Source organism: Martes martes (assembly GCF_963455335.1).
Source record: "Martes martes genome assembly, chromosome: 2".
NCBI classification, from domain to species: Eukaryota; Metazoa; Chordata; class Mammalia; order Carnivora; family Mustelidae; genus Martes; species Martes martes.
The window spans coordinates 172,594,255-172,616,565 of NC_137889.1; the positions used below are offsets into that span (position 1 = coordinate 172,594,255).

Below are 22,311 nucleotides of genomic sequence, written 5' to 3' on the forward strand. Positions count from 1 at the left end.
ATGGTCTAAATCAATAACCCCATAAGCTCTGGTTTCATGTAAAAGGTTAAAGCAGTTTTCTTGAATGAAAATAGTAATATCTTATATTTGCATAGCTCTTTGTAATTCAAAAAACAGTTGATGTCATTTGAAATACCAGTTCTTTGGGTTGCAAGATTCTCATTTTGCAGATGAAAAATTGAGGGAAGCTCAAGAAGAGATTAAATGATCTGGTAAGGAACTTGCAGGAAGATGGTTAAAAAGAAGAAGTATTTCATCTGGTTGGAAGGGGTGGTAAAATAGCACCCCATCCCTGATCCTAGTTTTTTATGGTCCCATGTTATTTTCTTTTCATTGTAAAATGATTTTATATTTGGTGATGCCAGCTTCCTTTCCCTGTTTTGCCAAAAAAGACTTAAGCAGTTTTGTTTCCCTCCTTCCACATACACACAGACTGCATCTATCTGTACTGTAGAATTACATTTGATATTCTTGAAGTGAAGATTCTAGAGATTCCTCACATGAAGGAAACTCTATGAAAACATAATAAAAATAAAGAGGGAGAACCTAGAGGAGAGTCAAGAGAAGGAGTTTCTTCCACCTTTCTTCCAGAATGGGAGGGATGAAGGGTGGTCAATGTGAATTTTAGGGGTCCAATAAATAGCCCTCCTCCTTTATACTTGATTTGGGAACCAACTGAGAGAGGGAAAAAAAGGTGTCTGGGGACATGACTTTAGATCTCCAGCCCAGTGGCTTGCAGAAACTTTACTACTGACTTAGAGACTTCTCATCTAATCCATGACTCAGCTGAAGTGTAGACCTCTCTCCTGCACATCCTGGAGACACACAGGCAGATGGAAGAGGCCTCCATGTTGGAAATCTGAGCAATGGTGATTAAGAGTTTTCTTCAACAGACTAAAGAGAACAGCCGTTAATTAGTGGGGAACAGGGAATAATAATTCAAGTTATTGTGCCCAACTAGGTAGGATAGGCAAGGTTTACAATCTCCAAATAAATCCTGATAACTCAAATTAGTTATTGGCAAAGTGTTTTATTTGGCCACTCCGGTTTGTTATTAAGAAGAAGACAAAGAAAGGCAGCATAATATTGTTGTGGTAAAGAACGTGCACTTTGGTCTTGTCTGGGTTTGAATCCCCGATTTGCCGCTTGCTGTGTGACTATGAACATCTTACTTAACCATTCTTTTCCTCATTTCCTAATCTATAAAATTGGGATCATAATGATATCTAGTTCACAGGGTTGTTATGAGAGTTCAATGAATATATGAACTGCACTTAGAACAAGGTGTAGCACATAGAAAGCACTATCTAAAGTATACAGTTACTATTAATGTTAATATCACTATGTGTGCATGTTATGTAAATTGTAGACACGCAAAGGTAATGTGTTCCACACAGTATCAAAGGCAGCCCAAAGATGCTATCAGTTTTGACAAGAGCCCCCAAAGGAAAAATGCAGTGTTGGCAAAATCATCATTCTTTCATTCTGCGTCTCCTATTTCTTAGGAGCTAAGCATCCTCATTGTTCAAAATTCTGTGACCTGGGTAGGTCTGCTTCCTTAGGACGCCTTCATTCCTATGATGACTATATTTTCTGTGATAAAAATTGGGACCCATGCTGAAAACCTATGAAGGAGCTAGGAATTGGTTTGCAAGTATTTAGTTTATAAAACTAAAGTTTATTTTCCTAGTAAGTGAAATGAGGATATTGCCTTGTATAATGCAGCCATAATTGGTGGCTCAGGTATGGATCATGATTTCCAGGATTTCCTCTGGAAACTGGAGTCTGTGCTCCCATTAGTTACTTCTGTTTAGTTTTCCCACCTCCCAGATAAAAAAAAATTCAGGGTGTGCTGTGCATACAGTAGGTTGAATGAATTGAAGCTAGCTAGCCTAGGTTTCTGCTCAACTGATTAAAGCATTTGTCACATGATGTGTGTATAGTTTAAGGAGTTGTAACTGCACTGTGTGGAGTTTTTTCAATGTACCCACTTGTTTCCACCTAGTACCTCTGCAATTCTCTCACTGCCTGGAATGCTCTCTCCTGTCAGATCTTGCCATGGCTAACTCCTTGTCATTTGGGACTTAGATGAAATGTTATTAATGTCTTCACTAGTGAGTCCTACCAAATATTTCAGTAAGAAGTAATATTGATCTAACACAAACTCTTCAAAAGAATATAGGAAGAGGGAACGCTTCCCACTTTGCAAGGCCGGCATAACCCTGAACCCAACATTGACAAGGATATTAGGAAAAAAGAAAATGACAGACCAATATGCCTCATGATCATAAACATAGGACAAAACTCCTAAATAAGATATTAGCAAACCGAATCCAGTGATACATTAAAAATGATAAGACATTTAAATTGTATCCTCTTTAATGTTTTTCAAAGGACACAAATTAAAGGTTGGAATTCCTTTATTATTACTTTAGCTATTCGGATAATGTTCCTTTGACTAGGATTTCATGTGGAGCCTGGGTCCTAAGGGTCCAGGATTCATAAAGATGCCGAGTATTCATCATGTAATTGTAATTTGAGTCTTTGTCAAGAATTGAGGTAAATTTTAGACAGGAAGATAAAGGGGTTGTATTGTCTAAAGTGTATTTGGATTCTAAAGTTTTCATTTTCAGTTTTGATATTTTCAGTAACAGACATTTTCCTTGTCTTACAGTTCAAGATATTTTGGAAACCATATTAATAGACAGCTATATCTTCCCAAGTACCACAATAGTAAGTAGACAAGCTTTATATAATTACCTGTCTCTTGATTGTTATTTAGAAAGTACTAAAAAGCCTTTAGATTTAAATCAAAACTAGTTTGCTTCAAAACACATCCTGAACTCTTTCCTACCTCTAATTCTGATCCTAGTCCTTTCTTCGTGATGAACATAGCAAAAATTGTCTTTTAAAAAGGTGTTTTTTTTTTACTGGATTTTTTTTCCATTTGGAAGTCCTTCTCTATCGCTCAATACAACCAGACTATGTAAAAATAGTCATTATTTCTGCTCTCTTATGAAAAAATAGTGGAATGGAAAATTGTATACTTTCCTTTATGTGTCTTTCCCCTTGGTAGCCTGATCATTTGAGCAGTCTTATTATTGTGATGCTGTATGATTTCCAAGATAGAAAATTTCAAGCTCGTCTTTTTTCTGATAATGAAGAAGCCATAGCAGAAGTTCAAGAAGTAGAGAACCTTCTTAACAGGTAATTGTTAAAGTACAAAGGATATTTTATATGAAATAATTATTAGTATTTTCACTGGTAAATTGTATATCATATAATGTATAGATAAGTGTCAAACATTTATAGAGGAAAAAAATAAAAGTTCGTGTTTCTCGAATTCCTTTACAGTCTTGAACAGGTTAAATATTCTATTAAAAATCAAGTTGTTTTGAAAGCTTGAATTGTAAGATCCAGCTTGTAAGTATTTAAAATATCATGAAAAATTCCTAATAATGTTTTAGCGTATACATAAGTTAAACTTCATTTGAAATAGCTATTATTTATTGACCTAGCTCTGTTTATAGCTCTCCAACAGGAGATAAGAACCCACTACTTTGCCAAATTAAAAAAAAAAAACACACAACTTCTATGTAGTTAAGAACAAACTATTAAGTTTTAAGTTTGTTTTCTTTTTAGCTTAAATCTTGGCAGAAACCTACTGTGGAGAAAATAATAGTACCTACCTAAAAAGGTGGTTGGGAAAATTAATTAAACTAATGGATATGAAATGCTTAGCTTAGAACCACACACATAATAAATGGTCAATAAATGTTAAGTGTTACTTTTAGGGCTTTTGTTATCCTGTTGTTGAACCTTAATGGAAAGCAGAATATAGCAACAAAAACAAAAAACAATCTTGTAGGAAGAGTTTTCCATAGTGAATAATCTGAAACAGTTACCAGTATGGTATTTGTTTTTATATTGTTATGGGAAATTCAAGCAATTTCATTTAGATTATGAGGCCAGAGGACTAAGGTAATGGAGTGATAATAATAACTGACAGTTACTGAACACTTAATATGTATCAATCACTTGTCAGGAGCCCTTTGATAAAACCCTCTGAGGAGAATACTGTTAGCAAGCTGTATTTTAACACATGGAAAAACTGAGGCACACACAGGTCAGGGGAACCTACCAAAGGCCATAGATCCAAGAAGGGTGTGGCCAGAATTCAAATTCAGGAAGGCTGACACCAGAGTCCCAGTGTTAACCATTTCTAGGCTATTGCTCCTTCCGCTTAGGACAGTGAAGTCTTGCTGAAGTCCTCTGGAAGATTAAAGGTAAGACATAGTCACATCTCCTGTTAGCTGTAGCTGTAAGAAATTGTAAGATGGAGAAGAGCAAAAACAATCAGAGGTATCTCCCCTCTATGTTAGATGGGTAAGACTCACCCTGTTTCCTGTGTGGGTTTCCGGGAAGCCACCTGACTGCCCATCCCACTCCTGGGCAACCTGCCTCCCAGGACAGGCATCCAGATACATCAGAGAGAATTGGTGGGGCGATATGCTGTGGGGCAGGCTTGGAGCTTCAGCTTTGCTGAACTTCCCTCAGTTTCTGTTTGACTTAGTCAGGACTCAAGAGACACTGGTCGAAGTCCCAGCTAGTCTCCGTGAGCCTAATGAGAATGGAGGTTAGCCTGAGTCGGCCAGGAAAGTCATGGGGCTCTAACCAAATAAGAAAGACCAGACTATGCTTTCATCATCAGCAGATTTTTAGCTGAACACTGGCAAGGTAGTGGATAGAACAAGCAAGGGCCATGGCTCAGGAGGCCAAAGGAGCCAGAAGATACTACTGTCTGAGGATCCCTGATTCCCAGTTCCTGAGCTTACATGTTACAGTTGTGTTTAAGTTTCTTCATTTAGACTAACTTGTTTTATCATCTCCATACCCCAATTCCAAATTCTAGGTTTCCCAGGAATTTGGCTCTGTAGGGTTTGGGTGCATTCCTTTGGGCCAATCCCTCATGGCCAATAGAGTAGGAATCTCTCAATCAACCTCTGTAGATCTCCGGGGGCTTAGGGCTGGGTGCTGTTGTCTCCAGGGAAGCAGAGTCATTGCACACTTGAAGTATACCTTAGTATGTTTCTACTGAGAGGATAAAAACCAATTTTAAGAGGTGATAGAAGTAATTATTTAGCAAGAAACCGAGTAAGAATGATTTCCTTCTTATGAAAATTGTTTGATCTTTGTTCTTGTTCTTGTCTCTCCCAGACATCCTTGTGTTTTATACACTATGTACCAACTTGTGTCTTTTCCTTTTATTTGTTCATGGCTTTAGTGATCCAATCTAGGATGATACCTGTTACCATTTTGAACATATGCAGGGTCCTTAAGAACTCATTCCTTGTATAAATCAATTATGTTTTTAATACTATGTGCATGGGTTCAATAAAAAGATATCATAGCCATGTCCTCTCTCACTCCCTATGCCCTCACACTGTCCAAACATCAGTTTGTACCAAATAATGTGTTGGACTTTTGTGAGGCAGAACTGGAGAATGAGCAGCGAAAGACTAGAGAGGGAACAGGACGGGAAAGAGTTAGTAGTCCCTCCATTCACACCACCCAAAACTATTCCTCCTGAAGCCTTCCACATTAAGTTATGGCACCAACGTCAACCTAGACACCAACCTTGATACTTCTTGCCTCCCCTTTCCTGTGCCCATACCATACCTCCTGTGGTAACTCCACCTGGAAAACATGCTTCATCTGTCTACTTTCCATTTCCACTACGACCTTCCAAAGCCAAGCCACCATCTTGCTACACCAGCTTCCTTGTTGATTTCCCTGCCTATAACTCATCCTTTCCCACAATCTCTTCTACATGACGGGTAGAGCAGTATTTTAAAAATGTAATTATTTGGTCATAAGCGAGTGTCTTGAACTTGACTTATCCTCTTGCTGCATCAACTAGAAAACTGGACAAAATATATGAAGCAAAGATTTGGGCATCAGACAAGACACAGCACAGAAACTTGATCCCTGAGAGAATGAAAACAAATGAGATGAGCATTAGAATAATCCTGGCTTTTTGCCTAGAGGTACTTTCCAACTGCAGTACAGGAAGGGGGGGCAGCCCAAGAGGAAAATGGTAGTCTCACTAAGAAAACAGAGATCAGAATTTTGGAAGGCTGAATGATAATTTGTCTTTTCTTTTTTATTCTATTAAAGTGGTAAGGTCATTTATACTGAATATTTTTTTTCTAATGTTAAAACCAATCAGGTACTTTACTGAAACAGGGATTCATTACCTTTGTTCAGATATGTCTCTTTTCTCGTCTTCCCCAATTCTCTCATTCCCTATAATGTTCCACTTTCTCATTTGCCAAAATGGTCCTCAAATACTTATTCATGGGTTTTTATATCTCATATTCTGTCTACCTCTTCTTTGGAAACTCTTAGACTATTTTGCTTAATTAGTGAATATTCTGAAACAGTTGCCAGTATGATGTCTGATTTTATATTTGTATGAGAAATTCAAGTAATTGACTGAAGATTATCCTTTGGCATTGAGAAAATATTCCAGTTAGGGGAGCCTGGGTGTCTCAGTTGGTTGGGCGTCCAAGTCGTGGGTTCTGCTGGGGTTGTGATCTTGGCATAGTGGGACAGAGCCCCCTGTTGGGCTCTGTGCTCGGCATAGAGTCTGTTTGGGATTCTTTCCCTCTCCCTCTGCCTCTCCCTTGACTCACATGTATGCTCTCCTTCTCTCTCTCTCTCTCTCTCTCTCTCAAATAAATAAAATCTTAGAAAAAGAAAATATTCAATTTATGTTTAAAGAGAACCACATATACACAATATACAAAAATAAATCTGAAATGGATTAAAGACTTGAATATTAAGACCGGAAACCATAAAGCTCCTAGAAAAAAACCTAAGCAGTAAGTCCTTGGCATCAGCAATATTCGTTTGCACCAGTCTCCTCAGGCAAGCGCAGCAAAAGCTAAAATAAATTAACAAAAACTAAAATAAATTAAATAAAATAGCTTTTACACAGAGAAAGAAATCCAACAAAACAAAAAGGCAACCTACTGAATGGGAGAAGATATTTGCATATCATCCATCCAATAAAGGGTTAATGTCCAAACTATATAAAGAACTTATACAACTTAACATTTAAAAACACAACCAATTAAAAAAGGGGGAAAGGACTTGAATAGACATTTTTCCAAAGAAGGCATATAGATGGCCAGCAGCACATGAAAAGATGCTCAACATCAATACTTAGCAGGGAAATGTAATTCAAAATCATAATGAGATACCTGACACCTGTCAGATTGGCTATTATCAAAAAGACAAAAAATAACAAGTGTTGTCAAGGATGTGGAGAAGCAGAGGAAAGCAAATCCTTGTATGCTGTTGGTGGGAATATAAATTAGTGCAGTCACTGTGGAAGACAGTACGGAGGGTCCTCAAAGAGTAAAAGTAGAATTGCTATAGGGTCCAGCAATGCCACTGCTGGATATTTACCTAGTGAAAATGAAAACACCAATTTGAAGAGATATATGCATCCCTGTGTTCATGGCAGCATTATTTATAATAGCCAAGACACAGAAGCCATAGATAAATGGATGAAGATGGGATGTATACATAAAACTCAACCACAAAATGGGGCACCTGGGTGGTTCAGTGAGTTAAGCATCTGCCTTTGCCTCAGGTCATGATCTCAGGTCCTGGGATCGAGCCCCACATCAGGCTCTCTGCTCAGCGGGGACCTACTTCCCCCTCTCCCTCTGTCTGCCTCTCTGCCCACTTGTGATGTCTCTGTGTCAAATAAATAAGTAAAATCTTAAAAAAAAAAAAAACTCAACCATAAAAAAGGAATGAAATCTTGCCATTTGCAACTACATGAATGGACCTAGAGTGTGTTATGCTAAGTGAAATAAGTCAGAGAAAGACAAGTAGCATATGATTTCACTTGTATGTGGAATCTAAAAAACAAAACAGAAATAGTTTCATAGATCCAAGAAACAAACTGTGGGTTACCAGAGCACTGAGGACTGGGGTGAGCAAAATGGGTGAAAGGGGTTAAGATGTACAAACTTCCAGTTATAAAATAAATAAGTCATGGGTATGTAATATACATTATAGGGAATATAGTCAGTAATATTCTGATAACTTCAGTGACAGATGAACTAGAATTAACTTGGGGATCATTTCATAATGTCTAAAAATATTGACTTGCTATGATATATACCTGAAACTAACAGGATATTGTATGTCAATTATACATCAATTAAAAAATAAGAAAATAAACTGAAGGAAAATGGTGTATTAGGGTTCTATTCTGGCAACTGACCATACCCCAGCTCAAACAAGAGTAGGCAAAAGAAATAATTTATTTAAGATATTTCATGGAAGACTGAACATCAAGATGGCAGGAAGGGCAGTGATGTGGCTATGCTTCTACTAAGTCCTATCACTTAAATATCCTCAAGATTCTCTGACTCTAGTCTCTGCTTCTCTGTGTGCTTTGGCTTCATTCTTTTCTTCCTTTGTTCCCAGAATGGGACACTTGGCTGCTGACAACTCAGGAGCTTTACACCTTACAGCACCAACACTAGAAAGACTGGCTTGATTCTCTCTTCCTACATCCAAAAATTGTTTGACCCTTCCTTGAGTCAAGTGCCCATTCGCTACCAATCAGCGGTGGCCAAGGAGACTGAGTCAGTCAGGGACCCCTTCCAAGAAAGTCATATGAATGGAAGGAGGAGCGGAACGTTTCTCAGGAGAGAGGGATTTCTATTCCCAGAAGGGAAGCTGTGCTTAGAATGCAAGCCCCAGGTTTCTACTATAGATGGAACACTGGTATGCTAAATATGCTGACCAAGAGCAAGAACTTCCCATTAACTAGGTACGATCATAGCTCCGCCATGATCCACTGCTAGTCAGAATAACATTCCCTGACTTAAGGAGAGCAACACAAAAACTTTAGGAAATATGCCTTTTTTCACATGAGTGGTTGTGATGGAGCCATGATATTCTTTCTTTTTTCCCAAGATTTTATTTATTTATTCACTTGAGAGAGAGAGAGGGAGCGAGCCAGAGAGAGAGCATGAGCAGAGGGGAGGGGCAGAGGCAGAAACAGACTCCCCACTGAGCAGGGGGTCCGATGCGGGGCTTGATACCAGGACCCCAGGATCATGCCTGAACTGAAGGCAGATGCTTAATCAACTGAGCACCCAGGCGCCCCAGAGCCATGATATTCTTAAAATATAGGTTTCTCTTTGTTATTTTATTCTTAGCAAATTGCATTTCTCCACTACATCATCAACCATCACTGACTTATCCAAAATAACCTTCATGGTTCCTTATGGAAAATAGAGAATAAAACCTATCATAAGCAAGTTATTTGTATATTTTCTTTTGTATTTATGTATTATCCAATTACATTAAAACATATTTCTTTTTACCTTCTAACCAGTTTTTCTCTCAATTACGTTTTTCCAATGCTCTATAGGAATAAATATGAAGATTTTATTCCTTTTTTTCTGTAAAAGAACTGTAACTCCTTTATTGTATTTAGAAATCTAGTAAACTTCTAATTATATAAACTAATTAATGGAAACATTGGGAATAATTCTTTTTGCCATTATTTGTAGATGTAAAGTTTCCTGGGACACACTATATTAGGTATAATTTTATATTGTATATTAGTGTCTTTCATTTGAGGCCCAGGATATCATTATCTTCCTTTAGAGGCAGCATTTTCTTTGCTATTGGAAGCCCGCAGCTAGACCTGGGCACTAACATACCAGGGAGACTTAATCTCATCTGGGATTGAAATAATTGGAAGCTGTACTTCAGTCCTCAGGAAGGTCAGTTAGTCTTTTCTTTTCTTTTTTTTTTTTTTAAGATTTTTAGTAATTTATTTATTAGTCAAAGAGAGAACAAGCAGGGGGAGTGGCAGAGGGAGAGAGAGAAACAGACTCCCCACTGAACAGGGAGCCCAATGTGGGGCTCGATCCCAGGACCCTGGGATCATGACCTGAGCCAAAGGCAGACACTTAACCGACTGAGTCACCCAGGAATCCTGCCAGTTATTCCTTTTTACTTTATTCCTAGCATTGTCTTTTTGTGACCCCATCCAAAGCCTGGGGACTTTATCAGAGCTCCCCTCCCATAAAGTTGGCATGCCCCAAATTTCCATATTTGTTCCCCATGGCCCATGAATCATCATAGGCTCTGTATAGCTCTTATCATCCCAGGCACATATTTCAGAATTGGCAGATAATTTCATATATGATGCTTCTTCTACCTGGGACACTGGATAGCTCTCTCACACCCCTCCCTGACTCCTGGCTCACTCCTACTTCCACCCTTACAGCTTAGCCTAAATGTAACTCCTGAGAAACTTTCCTCGACTCCCATAGCAGTACCCCTCCTTTGTGCCACAAGAGTATCCTGCCTTCCCTTGTCACGAATACTTAAGTCATTTAAAAATAATTGCTTTGTCTCCCTTTACCAGATTCTACAGTTTGTGATATCAGAAACAGTATCTTCCTTGTGTATCCCTTTGTTCCTATCACCTAAAACAGTGCCTGGGACACAGTAAGAATGCAAATATTTGTTCATGAATAGATTGGTATTTCTCTATGCTTAGGTGGCCTTCCATTTCCTGCAGAAAAAATTCCCACTTCCTATGCATGGTATATAAAATTTTTTGTGACATGAGACCTGGATCTCTCACCACCCCATACTCTAAATATGCTTTGCTGTTTAACATCTCCGTACCTTCAGGGTCCTCTGCCCTTTGTCTGTGTGTCTTTTTTCCCTTGGGGTCTGGAAAACTCATGCTGTCTGTGTCTTCTCTTATGGTCTGGAAAATTCTTCCTCCTCTTTTAATAGTTTAAGTTTCTCCTCCTGTTCAAAGTCCCTTTGGGCTGATTCTTGTTCTTTTTCTGATACACTTACTTTATTCTTTATCTGTGTATCTTACAGCATTCACCATGGGCTAAGATTGTTTGTTTATATGCCTAATACACCATCAAATTATAAGTTACTTACGGGTAGAAGCTCTCTTTTAATCTCTATAGCCCAGGTCTGATCACAGTTCGTAGTTAATAATATTTTTAAAAATAGGCATAATAGTTATTATCACTCTTTTAAAAATTTATTATCACTTCTTGAATAGCCTGACTTTGAAATACATTTTCAAAAGTATGTTTGCAACAGTTCTGTGAGTTAGATATTAGTTCCTAATTTCTAGAGTTTAGAAAAGCTCAACAACCTGTCTAATGTCACATAGCTAGTAACTGGTGGAAGCAGAATTTGAACCCATATAATCTGATTGCAGAGTCCAAGCCATACTGGCTGGAGAGGCAGGGGGAGAGGAGGCAGAAGGAGGGGGGAATATGGCATGATATCAGGAGGGGCAAAAGTGGTTCCGTGTGCAGCCAGGCATAGATTCATGGATGGGAGTGGTAGAAATTGAGAACCGAGGAGCTGGTTCAGGTTAAATTATTAATACCTAAGTGTATCATGATAAGGAGTTTCGATTATTTCCTGTAGCTAATGGGTTCATTTTAGATTTAAGCTTAGGAATTACAGAACTACAATTTAACATCAACGGATCGCCAGGGCGACCTGTACCTGTTAAATGTACAGTGTATCTGTATAGATACACTGGCTGTGTATACAGCAGGTGCTGGCAAACAGGGCATTGAGCAGCTCTCTGTGGTAGTATTCAAATTATAGCAGGTGGTGGACTTCTGGATCAAGGATCCTGAGGAAAGGCCATTTTTGCTTCCATTTTCATCATCATGGTCCATCTTACAGCTATGGAAGAAGTTACTAGTATAGCCACGGGGTAATCCATTTACAGAAGAAATGTGTGCCTGGTTATCCTAATAGCATTTGGATTTGGTCTTTATCCTCAATCTGATATTGTATATTTATACAAAAAACTTTATGACTGTATATATACTTTAAATTACTTTTGTATGATTGAAAAATATTACAATTCACAGTGTGAAATGTTTGCTATCTGGAAATTTGGAAAATTATTTCTCTGTGTACTTCTTCCCCCCATATATACAACACATACATTTTTCTAGGCTTCATAGCTCTAATTTTTATGTGTAATGATTGAATAATTCAGTTGATAGTCCTTATGGTAAATACCATATAGGTATTTGGAAGGACTATTTAATCAAAATTGGTGTGCACTCAGAAACATCTCACATGTATGATATAGAACAAGTAACTCACCTCTTTCTATTAATTTTATTTTTGATGCACATTAGTGTATTATGTAGTTGTTTTTAGTGTCCCTTGCTGTAGTTCTCTGACATTAGGAGATAGCACTACACAAATCTAATTTTATTATAGCCCTAGAAGTCTTAATGATTGATAACCCTTCCCTCTCTTCCCCCAAATGCCCCATCTATGTTCTCCCTCTCTGTTTCCCTCTTTCTCCCTCTCTCTCTACCCCCCCCATCCCTTCCTTCCTCTAGCTCTCCCTTCCTCATGCAGGCTACATATTCATACACAAACACATTGTTAGGTGAAAAGTTCTCATTCTACTGGGTAAATAATCTTTTTTTTTTTTTTTTTTTTGAGAGAGAGAGAGAGAACGAGCAAGTATGCGCACATGCGAGTGGGGAGGGGAGGGTCAAAGGGCGAGTTAGAGACAGAATCTCAAGTAGACTCTGCTCTCAGTGTGGAGTCAGATGTGGGGCTCAAACTCTTGACCCTGAGATCATGACCTGAATCAAAAATCAAGAATTGGATGCTGAACTGACTGAGCCACCCAGGCACCCCTGAGCAAATAAGAATCTTGATCTTACTAAGCTTTCTGTAGCCACATACACCACTCCGGCTGCACTTGACTCTTCCTCTCCTATCTTTTCCCCATTTCTCATTCAAGGTTATCCTTGGGTTTTATTATTCATTTCAATTCCTACTGTGAAAATTTTGATTATGGGTCCTATATCCTCATTTATTAGCCATTTTCTATGAGATCTAGAGAAATCATTGGATCCTCATGGCAATGCTAATAACCTTTTCTTGTTTTTCTTTTCTGTTATGGGATAATCAGAACTGGTAAGGACTTGATATTGATTCATGAAAGTTCCTTAATCTTATCAGAACTAGACTATTGGCAACTATGATAATAACTAGCCTATAGTGAGTATCTGCCATGTGCCAGGAATTGTGCTAAGTATTTTGCACACATGGTTGGTAATCACTGCATTAATAGCAAGTTAAGTTGACCACATTCTACAGATGAGAAAACAGGCTGAGAAAAGAGATTCTTAATATACTCGAGGTCACACAGCTAGTAAGTGACAGAAACTGAATTTAACTTCAAATTTGTCCAACTAAATTCCACACCTCTTTCACTACATAAAATTTCTTTCAGTCGGCAACTAATATAAATATCTGGAGAGACATGTATCTACACAGGGGCAACAAAAACTGAAAAGAAGAAGCCGCATTATTGGATTTCTATTTTCAAATAATTTATACTATGAAAATTTGAAGCAGAATTATAGAAGTTTGTTAGAATTCTAAATCTAATTTGTGAATTTTTCTAGTGGAAAATTGGTAGTCTTGTCTTCAATGCAGTAGTCACCAAGAATGGATTTTCTGTCTCTAGTTTTAAGACGAAATTGGCTGCAGCTTTGGCAAGATGCCGAATCAAACATGATGCCCTTTCAATATACCACATTCTTCCAGAAACTGTTAGGAACCAGGAACTAAGGGCCTCTACTTTGCCACTTTATGCTTGGATAAATACTTGTAAGATCAGGTAAGAGTTTTAATCAAATTGTTTATTCACATTTCAGTTTGCTAGCCTTTCAAAATAATGTGATAAGAAATATTATCTTTTTAATGGATGGGTAGGGCACATCTAGGGGAGTGATCAGGGAACTATAGTTAGTTCACAATCTTAGCACCAAATTACCAAAGGTAATTACATAAAAATGTTAACTTTTCTGTCTTTAATTATCTTTTAACTTACCATTGGCTGAAATTGTAAGTTCCACTAAATGCAATATATGCAGTGATATTTATACTTATTTTAGGAAAAAGTGCTAGTGTTAAATGCATTTTTAATATATTTTTAATTATAACTTAATACTGCATATTTACAGTCCTGAAGACGTTTATTATAGTTTGAAGAAAAAAGGCTATAATAAAGTCAACTCTGTATTGCATATTGATGAGAAAGTCTATGCTGTGGACCAACATTGCTATGATGTCTTAATTTTTCCATCTCATCTCAAAAATGATCTCCTAAATACAGATCTTTTCAAAGATTATAAACTTATATTTCAGGTAAATATTTACTTTCATTGTGGTTCTCAATAATCCTACTTACTCAAAGAATCCACTTAAAAATAAAATCTAACATTGGGAGAAGGAGAGAAGTGAGTTGGGGGAAATCAGAGAGGGGACAAACCATGAGAGATTGTGAACACTGAGAAACAAACTGAGGGTTTTGGGGATGTGGGGGGTCGGGTGAGCCTGGTGGTGGGTATTATGGAGGGCACATATTGCATGGAGCACTGGGTGTGGTGCATAAACAATTAAACTTGGAACACTGAAAAAATAAAATTAAAAAAAAATAAAACTCAACAAACTGATTATATTTTTATAGATTATCAAGAAGATTTATAAACCTAATTCTTGGCTATTTTATTGAATAAAATTAATACCCTTCCAAACAGTGTTCCTATGTACTTCAGCATCTTTGTCCCATGTGCAGTTATAAAGAACATGTTCTCCTTCGTAGACTCTGTAGATGGGGATACTTGTACTGCTGGAAGCTGAAAGGCTGTATTTTTCTCTTCCAATGGAGTATTGAAAAAAAAAAAAAGTGCAATGGTACCTTTTCTACCTTCTGTTTCTGGGAAAGATGCTAGTACCATCCTGAATTTGAAAATGCAACATGTAATACTTTCCCATTACCTCCTTAATATGGTCTTACAGCATTGATTTTTAAGAGGTGTATAATGACTGTCAATACAGGAAGAGAATGTGAGGTATAATGGGGTTTCAATAGAATGAAAAATAAATGGTCCAAAAAATTAGGTTTTAATTTTTATGTCCTTAGATTCCAATTCTTGCCTCAGATTTGCCTTGGTCCTCTAAGGTTTATTCCTTCATAGTGCTCATATTCTTGGGTAGAATCTCTGGGCCTTATCTTATAGTGATGCTGTATTGAGCCCTGAGATCAACTGCAGAAACCCATTTGTCTAGACCCCTTTTGTAAGCTTGTCAACCATCTTACTTTTAATATCTATGAGTTAGCAGTGATTTAAATGACAGTGTAATGGGAAGAAATAATGGCAGTAGCTGATGATTGAGTTTTTCATGAAGGGGTAAGAATGGATGCTATAGTCATATTAATCATATTTTAGGGATTTTTGACAGTGTCTTAACACTATATAAAAGTTAAATGATAACATTCATAATTTAGGTTAAGCAAAGTTAAGGTCTTTGTTTCCATCAGTTATTTTTGTTAATTTTGTCTTCTAACATATATTAAGATGTTTTAAGCCCAAATGGATTAGGTATCTCAGGAGTTCTACCTAGTACTTTTTTTTTACTTAAGCAAAAAAAAGTCAGTTCATGCTTCTAGTCAAACCATTTGAAATTCTAATCATGTTATTATCTTGTAGGACAAATCTCGAAGTCTCGCTGTCCATTCTGTAAGAGCTTTATTAAATATGGATGATGATATCTTAATGGTCAATACAGGTTCATGGTACACAGTTGCCCATATGTCAGTCTTAACAAATAATAATACCTCAAAAATATTTGTGTGTGGAGTAAAATCACAAGCTAAGGATCCTGACCTGAAGAATCTTTTTACAAAAATGGGATGTAAAAGTATGTATAAATATTTATTTGTTTGGGGGTGCCTGGGTGGCTCAGTGGGTTAAAGCCTCTGCTTTCAGCTCAGGTCATGATCCCAGGGTCCTGGGATCGAGCCCCACATCGGGCTCTCTGCTCGGCGGGGGGCCTGCTTCCCCCTCTCTCTCTCTGCCTGCCTCTCTGCCTACTTGTGATCTCTGTCTGTCAAATAAATAAATAAAATCTTTAAAATATATATATATATATATATATATATATATATATATATTTGTTTGGTGATTAAGGTTCTGCAAAATTTTGAAATGTCAAAAATGTTTGAATTTGTTATTTTTTGTATTACAAAAACTCTGTATATACTACGCTCTTAAAATATTCCCTAGTTCATATTATACCAGGTACTTTGGTTATACATTGGTTACACAACTGTAGTTTAAATTAATGAATATATTGGCACTTGGTATATTGCTTGGCATTAGCCACTGTATAATTTGAAATTCAAATTTGAAATTCAAGCAATAATTAGTTAAAGAAGGTAGTAGAAATTACCATCCTTTAATAAATAAGAACACATCTAAAGGAGTGCTTGACAGGATTAATATCTAGGACTAGAGGCTATGTCCCTTAGGCTTTTTATTTTCAAAGTCTTCTTCATTGGCTCATGCTGTGACTAAAGATAACATTTTATTAGAGATTCATTGAGGCTGAAAAACTAAGCAAAACTTTTGACAGGTTCGTAGGGAGACAAAAAATAGAATTCAGAACTTGACCTGGAGAGGTCGACAGGTAAATACCTAGGGTTTCACTTGGAGAGAGAAGTATGCTGGATAGTGATCAGTTGTCTAGCAAACTGAAGCCCAAATTCCAGTCATCTCATTCCCAATTGGATTAAGGTGATCTGGGATTATTAGTGCCCAGATTTAGCTGCCTATCAGAAGCAAAAGTAAATTCTCTGGAAGAAAATAACATCATCCTAAATCTCATATTATCTCCTAAATTTTTTCAAATACAATGTCTGGCACTCAATTTAACAAGAACAACAACAAAAGGCGAACAAGAAGAAAAAATAAGACTGATATAAAGAGAAAAATGCTACAATAGGAGCAAACCCACGGATGGTCCAGATACTGGAGATGTCAGATGTGGACTTTAAAATAACTATGATTAGTATGCTGAAGAGACTAAGTGTCAAGTTGCAGAATTTCTGTAGAGAACTGGAAACTATAATTCTTTTAAGTCAAAAGAAAATTCTAGAACTAAAAAATAAAACATGTGAAATTAAGAAGTAAAAAATTTAACAGTAAGTTAGACAGAGCTAAAGAAAGAATAAGTGAACTGATAAGCGACAAGAAAATATCCAGACTGAAGCAAAGGGAGACAAAAGGATTAGTAATATGGAAAAGATCATAAAACACACATGAGACTCAGTGATCCAGTGCTCTTCCACATGCTGTGATTAAGAGCACAGAAAGAGAAAAGGAAAATAATTGAGAAGAAACAATATTTGAAATTAAGGCTGGGAATTTTTCAAAAATTGGTGAAATAAATTAAGCACCACGGATTCAAGAAGCTCTGTGAACTCCAGTAAGAATAAATATATAGAAACATATTAGGTACATTATGGCATAACTGCTGAAAACCAAAGACAAAGCAGCCTGGGTTTGATATACAAATCCATTTTCTGCATACCAATATCAAAAGTTTGAAAATGAAGCAGATACCTTTTACAATAGTATTCAAAACCATACCCATTTAGGAGTACATCTCATAAAAGACGTATAAGACCTCCTCATAGAACTATGGACCATTATTGAAAGACAGAAGACCTAAGTAAGTCGAAGAATAGATCATGTTCATGAACTGAAAAACTCAATGTCATTGAGATGACCTTTCTCTCCAAGTTAATCTGTATGGATTCAGTTCAATCCACATGACACTGCGGAGTATTGAGGAGATTTTTTTTTTCAGTAAATGGTGCTAGAAAAAGTGAAACCCATCAACACAAATCTAGAGTCTCCTAGAATTTATTATAGGAAAAACACTTAATGACTGTGATTGGTAGAGATTTCTTAAATAGGACACACAAAGCACTAACCATAAAGGAAAAGATTGATAAACCGGACTATAGTAAACTTTTAAAAAATTTAATGCTTCTGTACATTGAGAGAGTGCAAATGCGAACTGTAGAGAGGGAGTATATTAACTGGTGAAGTTTCATCCACAGTGTATAAAGAGTTCTTACAAATTAACAATAAAAAGACAGCCCAATTGGAAAATGTGCAAGAGACGTGACCAGTCATTTCACAAAAGAGGATATCCAGATGCAAAAAAAAAAAAAAAAAACTTAGGTAAAAGTAGTCAATCCCATTACTAATCAGGGAAATGCAATTAAAATCACCACATGTCCACAGAATGATTAAAATTTAAAAGACTGGGAGGGTGCTTGGATGGCTCAGTTGGCTAAGCCTCTGACTTGATCTCAGGTCAGGTCTTGATCTCAGGGTTGTGAGTTCAAGCCCTGTGCTGAGCTCCACATTGGGCATGGAGCCTATTTTTAAAAAAAAAAAGGACTGTCAGTACCAGGTACTGGCGAGGTAAAGAGCATTGGTAATACTCAAACACGGCTGGTGGGATTGTAAACTTGAACAAACACTCTAGAAAACTAGCATTAATCACTAAAACTTGAATAGGTACATACCATGACCCAGCATTTTACTTCCAATCCTCCACCTGAATTCTTACCTGGTTAACAAGAGAGAATAGGAACCACTAGGTAACTACGCAGTAGAGGAAAGGAAGTTTCTTCTTTTAGAAGTCTTCCAACTAATAAATGAAAAAAGGATGACAGACCTGAAATGTGACTATTTTGCAACCCCTTTGCTAGTGCTGGAAAGACAACTTAATGGATGAATATGATGTGACTTGTGAAGTAGTTTTGTCCCTTTTCTGTCCTCCCCCCCAAAAAGGGAAAAAAAGAAAGAAAGAAAGAAAGAAAGAAAGAAAGAAAGAAAGAAAGAAAGAAAGAAAGAAAACTGAATCTAATTAAGCTTCTAGAGATCCAGCTACTAAATTATAGGAAGCACAGAAGACAGGAACATGTTAAAAGTACACTCTAGGGAAGCAATTAGTGAAATCCAGACTGTGAAAAACTCTTCATAGTACAAATAACCATGTTTCATTAGGAAATAAATTGTAAGAAAAAACGGAAAGGGAACCTATCAAAAAGAAATGTAAAATAAGGCTTAGCAGCTAATTGCAATGTATGTATCTTATTAAAATCTAGATTCAAACAAACTGTAAAAAACTTTTGACATGTGTGAGACTATTGGGAAATTTAACACATAACTGGATGCCTTTATTATTCAATGATAATAAGGAATTATTATTTTTTAATTTGTGTCGTTATATTTTTAAAGGAGTTCTTATCTTTTAGAGATAGATGGTGAAGTATTTATAGATTCAAATCATGTGGATGGGTGGAAGTGGGTACAGATCTAAATGAGACAGAAGTGGCCGGGAATGGTTCACTGTTGCATCTCCATGATGCGTACTTGAGAATTTATTACAATTTTTTGTCTGTTTTTGTATATGTTTGAATTTTTCTGACAGAAAGTTAAAAACGGGAGAAAAGGAAAAGGTCCACTGATGAGAAAAACAACAACAATTTCAAAACAGACAGAATAGGAAGACAAACACGGTGATCAGACAAGAGAAAGGGGGTGGGTGAGCAGTTTCAGGGGTGACTCCTCAGCAGGTGAGGGGATTGGGAGCCATTGCAGAAGTGGAGGGGTGGCCTGGAGATAGGGACACAGACCACTATACTCTGAGGGAGGGCAGACTTTCTTAAACTAAATTACCAAGTCCTTAAGGGACGTTAGACTCCCTCATAAATGCTACTGACACTATTTTTCTCTGGGGAAGATAACATATAAATGGAGATTACAAATGGCAAAGGGAAATAACCAATACTGAGCATTTGCTACGTACCAGGCCCATACTAAACTGCTTTATCTCAGTCTTCACCACACTTAAATGAAGTAGGCATTATTATCCCATTTTAAGAACAAGGAAATGGAGACTCAGATTAAGTCACACAGCTAGTAACAGTGAAGCTGGGAGTCACACTTGGGTATTTCTGCCCCCAAAGCCCATTTCCCTCCACTACATCACACTATTTTGAAAGAGCCTGAAGTTTACGATGAAAAATGAAATGATATTTTATGTAGAAGGTATTTAAATTTCAAAATTGTTCTCTCAAGTGAAGGAGAAAGAGAATTCATATTTTAACTTTAGGAAGTTATCGGAGACCAATAGCCCTCTTTTCTGACTATGTTAAGATGATTTTTTTTGTGATGTTGAGGATTTAAAAATGAACAACGATAAATCAATCTAGTTACATACTGTATTAAGATTTTTAATTAATGTTTTTGCATTAATTTTTCTGTTATTTTTCCTCCAAGATATTGAAATACTTCATGAGACATTTCTTAACATTGAATCAAAGGATCATAGATTACAGAAAGTTAAAGTGATTCTGCTGCTACCTCGTTGTTCAGGACTGGGTGTTAGTAATCCAGTGGAATTTATACTAAATGAGCATGAAGGTACTTTAAAAATTTTTAATTTATAAATTATTGAAATTTATTGATAATTTCAAAAGTAAAATTATTTAAAATCATTAAAAGGACCCATCAAATATATCTGATTAATGAATAGCTACCATGTATAGAGCACTTACAATGTATAAAGTACTTTACAGGTCACCTACATAGATCAGTTGGCTAAGTGGCTGATTCTTGATTTCGGCTCAGATCATGATCTCAGGGTCCTGGGGTGGAGCCCCGCATTGGGCTCTGCACTAGGCACGTAGTCAGCTTCTTTCCCTCTCTTTCCCTCTGCTCCTCCCCCTGCTTGCACTCTCTCTCTCAAATAAATAAATAAATAAAGTCTTTTTTAAAAATACAGTACATTAATTGTCTCATTTAATCCTTATGGCAATCCTTTGTGATATGTGCAAAGGAAATATTAAAAAATATTTAATAATTGGAGTGATGTAGGCCATCAGAACAGATGTTGGCCACTATACTATTCTGGTATATACCAGAACTCAAGATATAGGTATTAAAATTTATCAGCATTTTAGGTGAAAAAACTGAAACTCAGAAAGCTTAATTCATTTGTATGAAGTCACACAGGTTCTAGTTAGTAACAGAGTTAGAATTCAAATTTAGATCAGCCAGAGTCTACAGACTGTTCTAAAATGGTCCTAATTAAATCATTATCACATTATTTCAAACTCAAGACTTCTTTAACCCCCAGTATGTATGTTTTATGATATGAATACCTCAGATTAAATATTAATTCTAGGAATATTTTATTTGCTTATGTAATAAATCATAAAATATTATTTAACACTGCCATTTATTGAACACTTGTATATAAGACAGTGAACCAAGCATTTTGTTTTGACTATTTTATCAAGTCCTCACAAGAACTCTGTGAATCAGTTACAGTAGTCCCCCATTATCTATGAAAATTCATTCCAAGACCCCCAGTGGATACCTAAAACCATGTGCAGTACGGAACCCTATATGTACTGTGTTTTTCCCTATACCTTTGCACCAATGATGAAGTTCAATTTATAAATCAGGCACAGTAAGAGATGAATAACTAATTATAAAATGAAGCAAGTATAACAATATTCTGAAATAAAAGTTCATATAAATGTGGTGTCTCTTTCAAAATATCTTCCTGTCCTGTACTCACCCTTCTTGGGATGATGAGAGATGCCAAAATGTCCGTGTGACGAGATGAAGCGAGCTGAGTGACGTAAGCACCCTGACGTAGCGTTAGGTTACTATTGACCTTCTGCAGATTCGTGAGAAAAAGGATCTTCTGCTTCCGGACCCAGGCTGGCCTTCGGTAACTGAAACTGCAGAAGGGAAAACCACAGATACTGAACTCTGGTTTTCTACATTTTATGAGTCCGGACTCTGAGGCTCAGAGGTTGAAGCTCCGCGGAGCCGTTTGACTAGTGTCAGAGCCCAGATTCGAACCCAACAGCTCTGACTCCGAGGCTGACACGGGGAGCCGCTTTTTTAATCCGAGTATATTTGCTGTGTTTAACTGAAATGGATCCTTACTCTAATCCGTTCACACTGAAAGCCCTGGTTAGATAAGATTACCTGGAATGTTAGATAACGAAGACGTTTCACCAACATTCAGCGTAGAGCGAGCACCTATTTTCTGTTTCTCCAAGGACAGAATCAAAAATGAGAAAGCTGCAGGGACAGAAACTAATATTTATTGCACACAACTATGTGCCAGTCAATAGTCTAGGTGGTACGCATGCGCTATCACTTAATATCTACAATCACTTTTTGAGGATAGTGTTCTTTGATTATCTCTATTTTATAGGGGGGGAACAAGACTCAGAGAAATCTCACAAGTTGCCTAAGGTCACGTAGCTAGTCAACAGAGAAGCTG

General features: G+C 36.9%; 1 protein-coding gene across 1 annotated transcript in view; it reads left to right on the forward strand.

Moving 5' to 3' along the window:
• Positions 1-22,311, forward strand: part of NSUN7 (NOP2/Sun RNA methyltransferase family member 7) — a gene marked incomplete at its 3' end in the record, with an annotated part of 63,934 nt that overhangs the window by 11,581 nt on the left and 30,042 nt on the right. The window contains exons 2-7 of the mRNA XM_080796913.1: positions 2,675-2,733; positions 3,077-3,207; positions 13,604-13,756; positions 14,103-14,286; positions 15,633-15,843; positions 20,286-20,429. Of these exons, the coding sequence (XP_080653039.1) occupies positions 2,675-2,733; positions 3,077-3,207; positions 13,604-13,756; positions 14,103-14,286; positions 15,633-15,843; positions 20,286-20,429 (882 nt within the window). The remainder of the gene's footprint in view (positions 1-2,674; positions 2,734-3,076; positions 3,208-13,603; positions 13,757-14,102; positions 14,287-15,632; positions 15,844-20,285; positions 20,430-22,311) is intronic.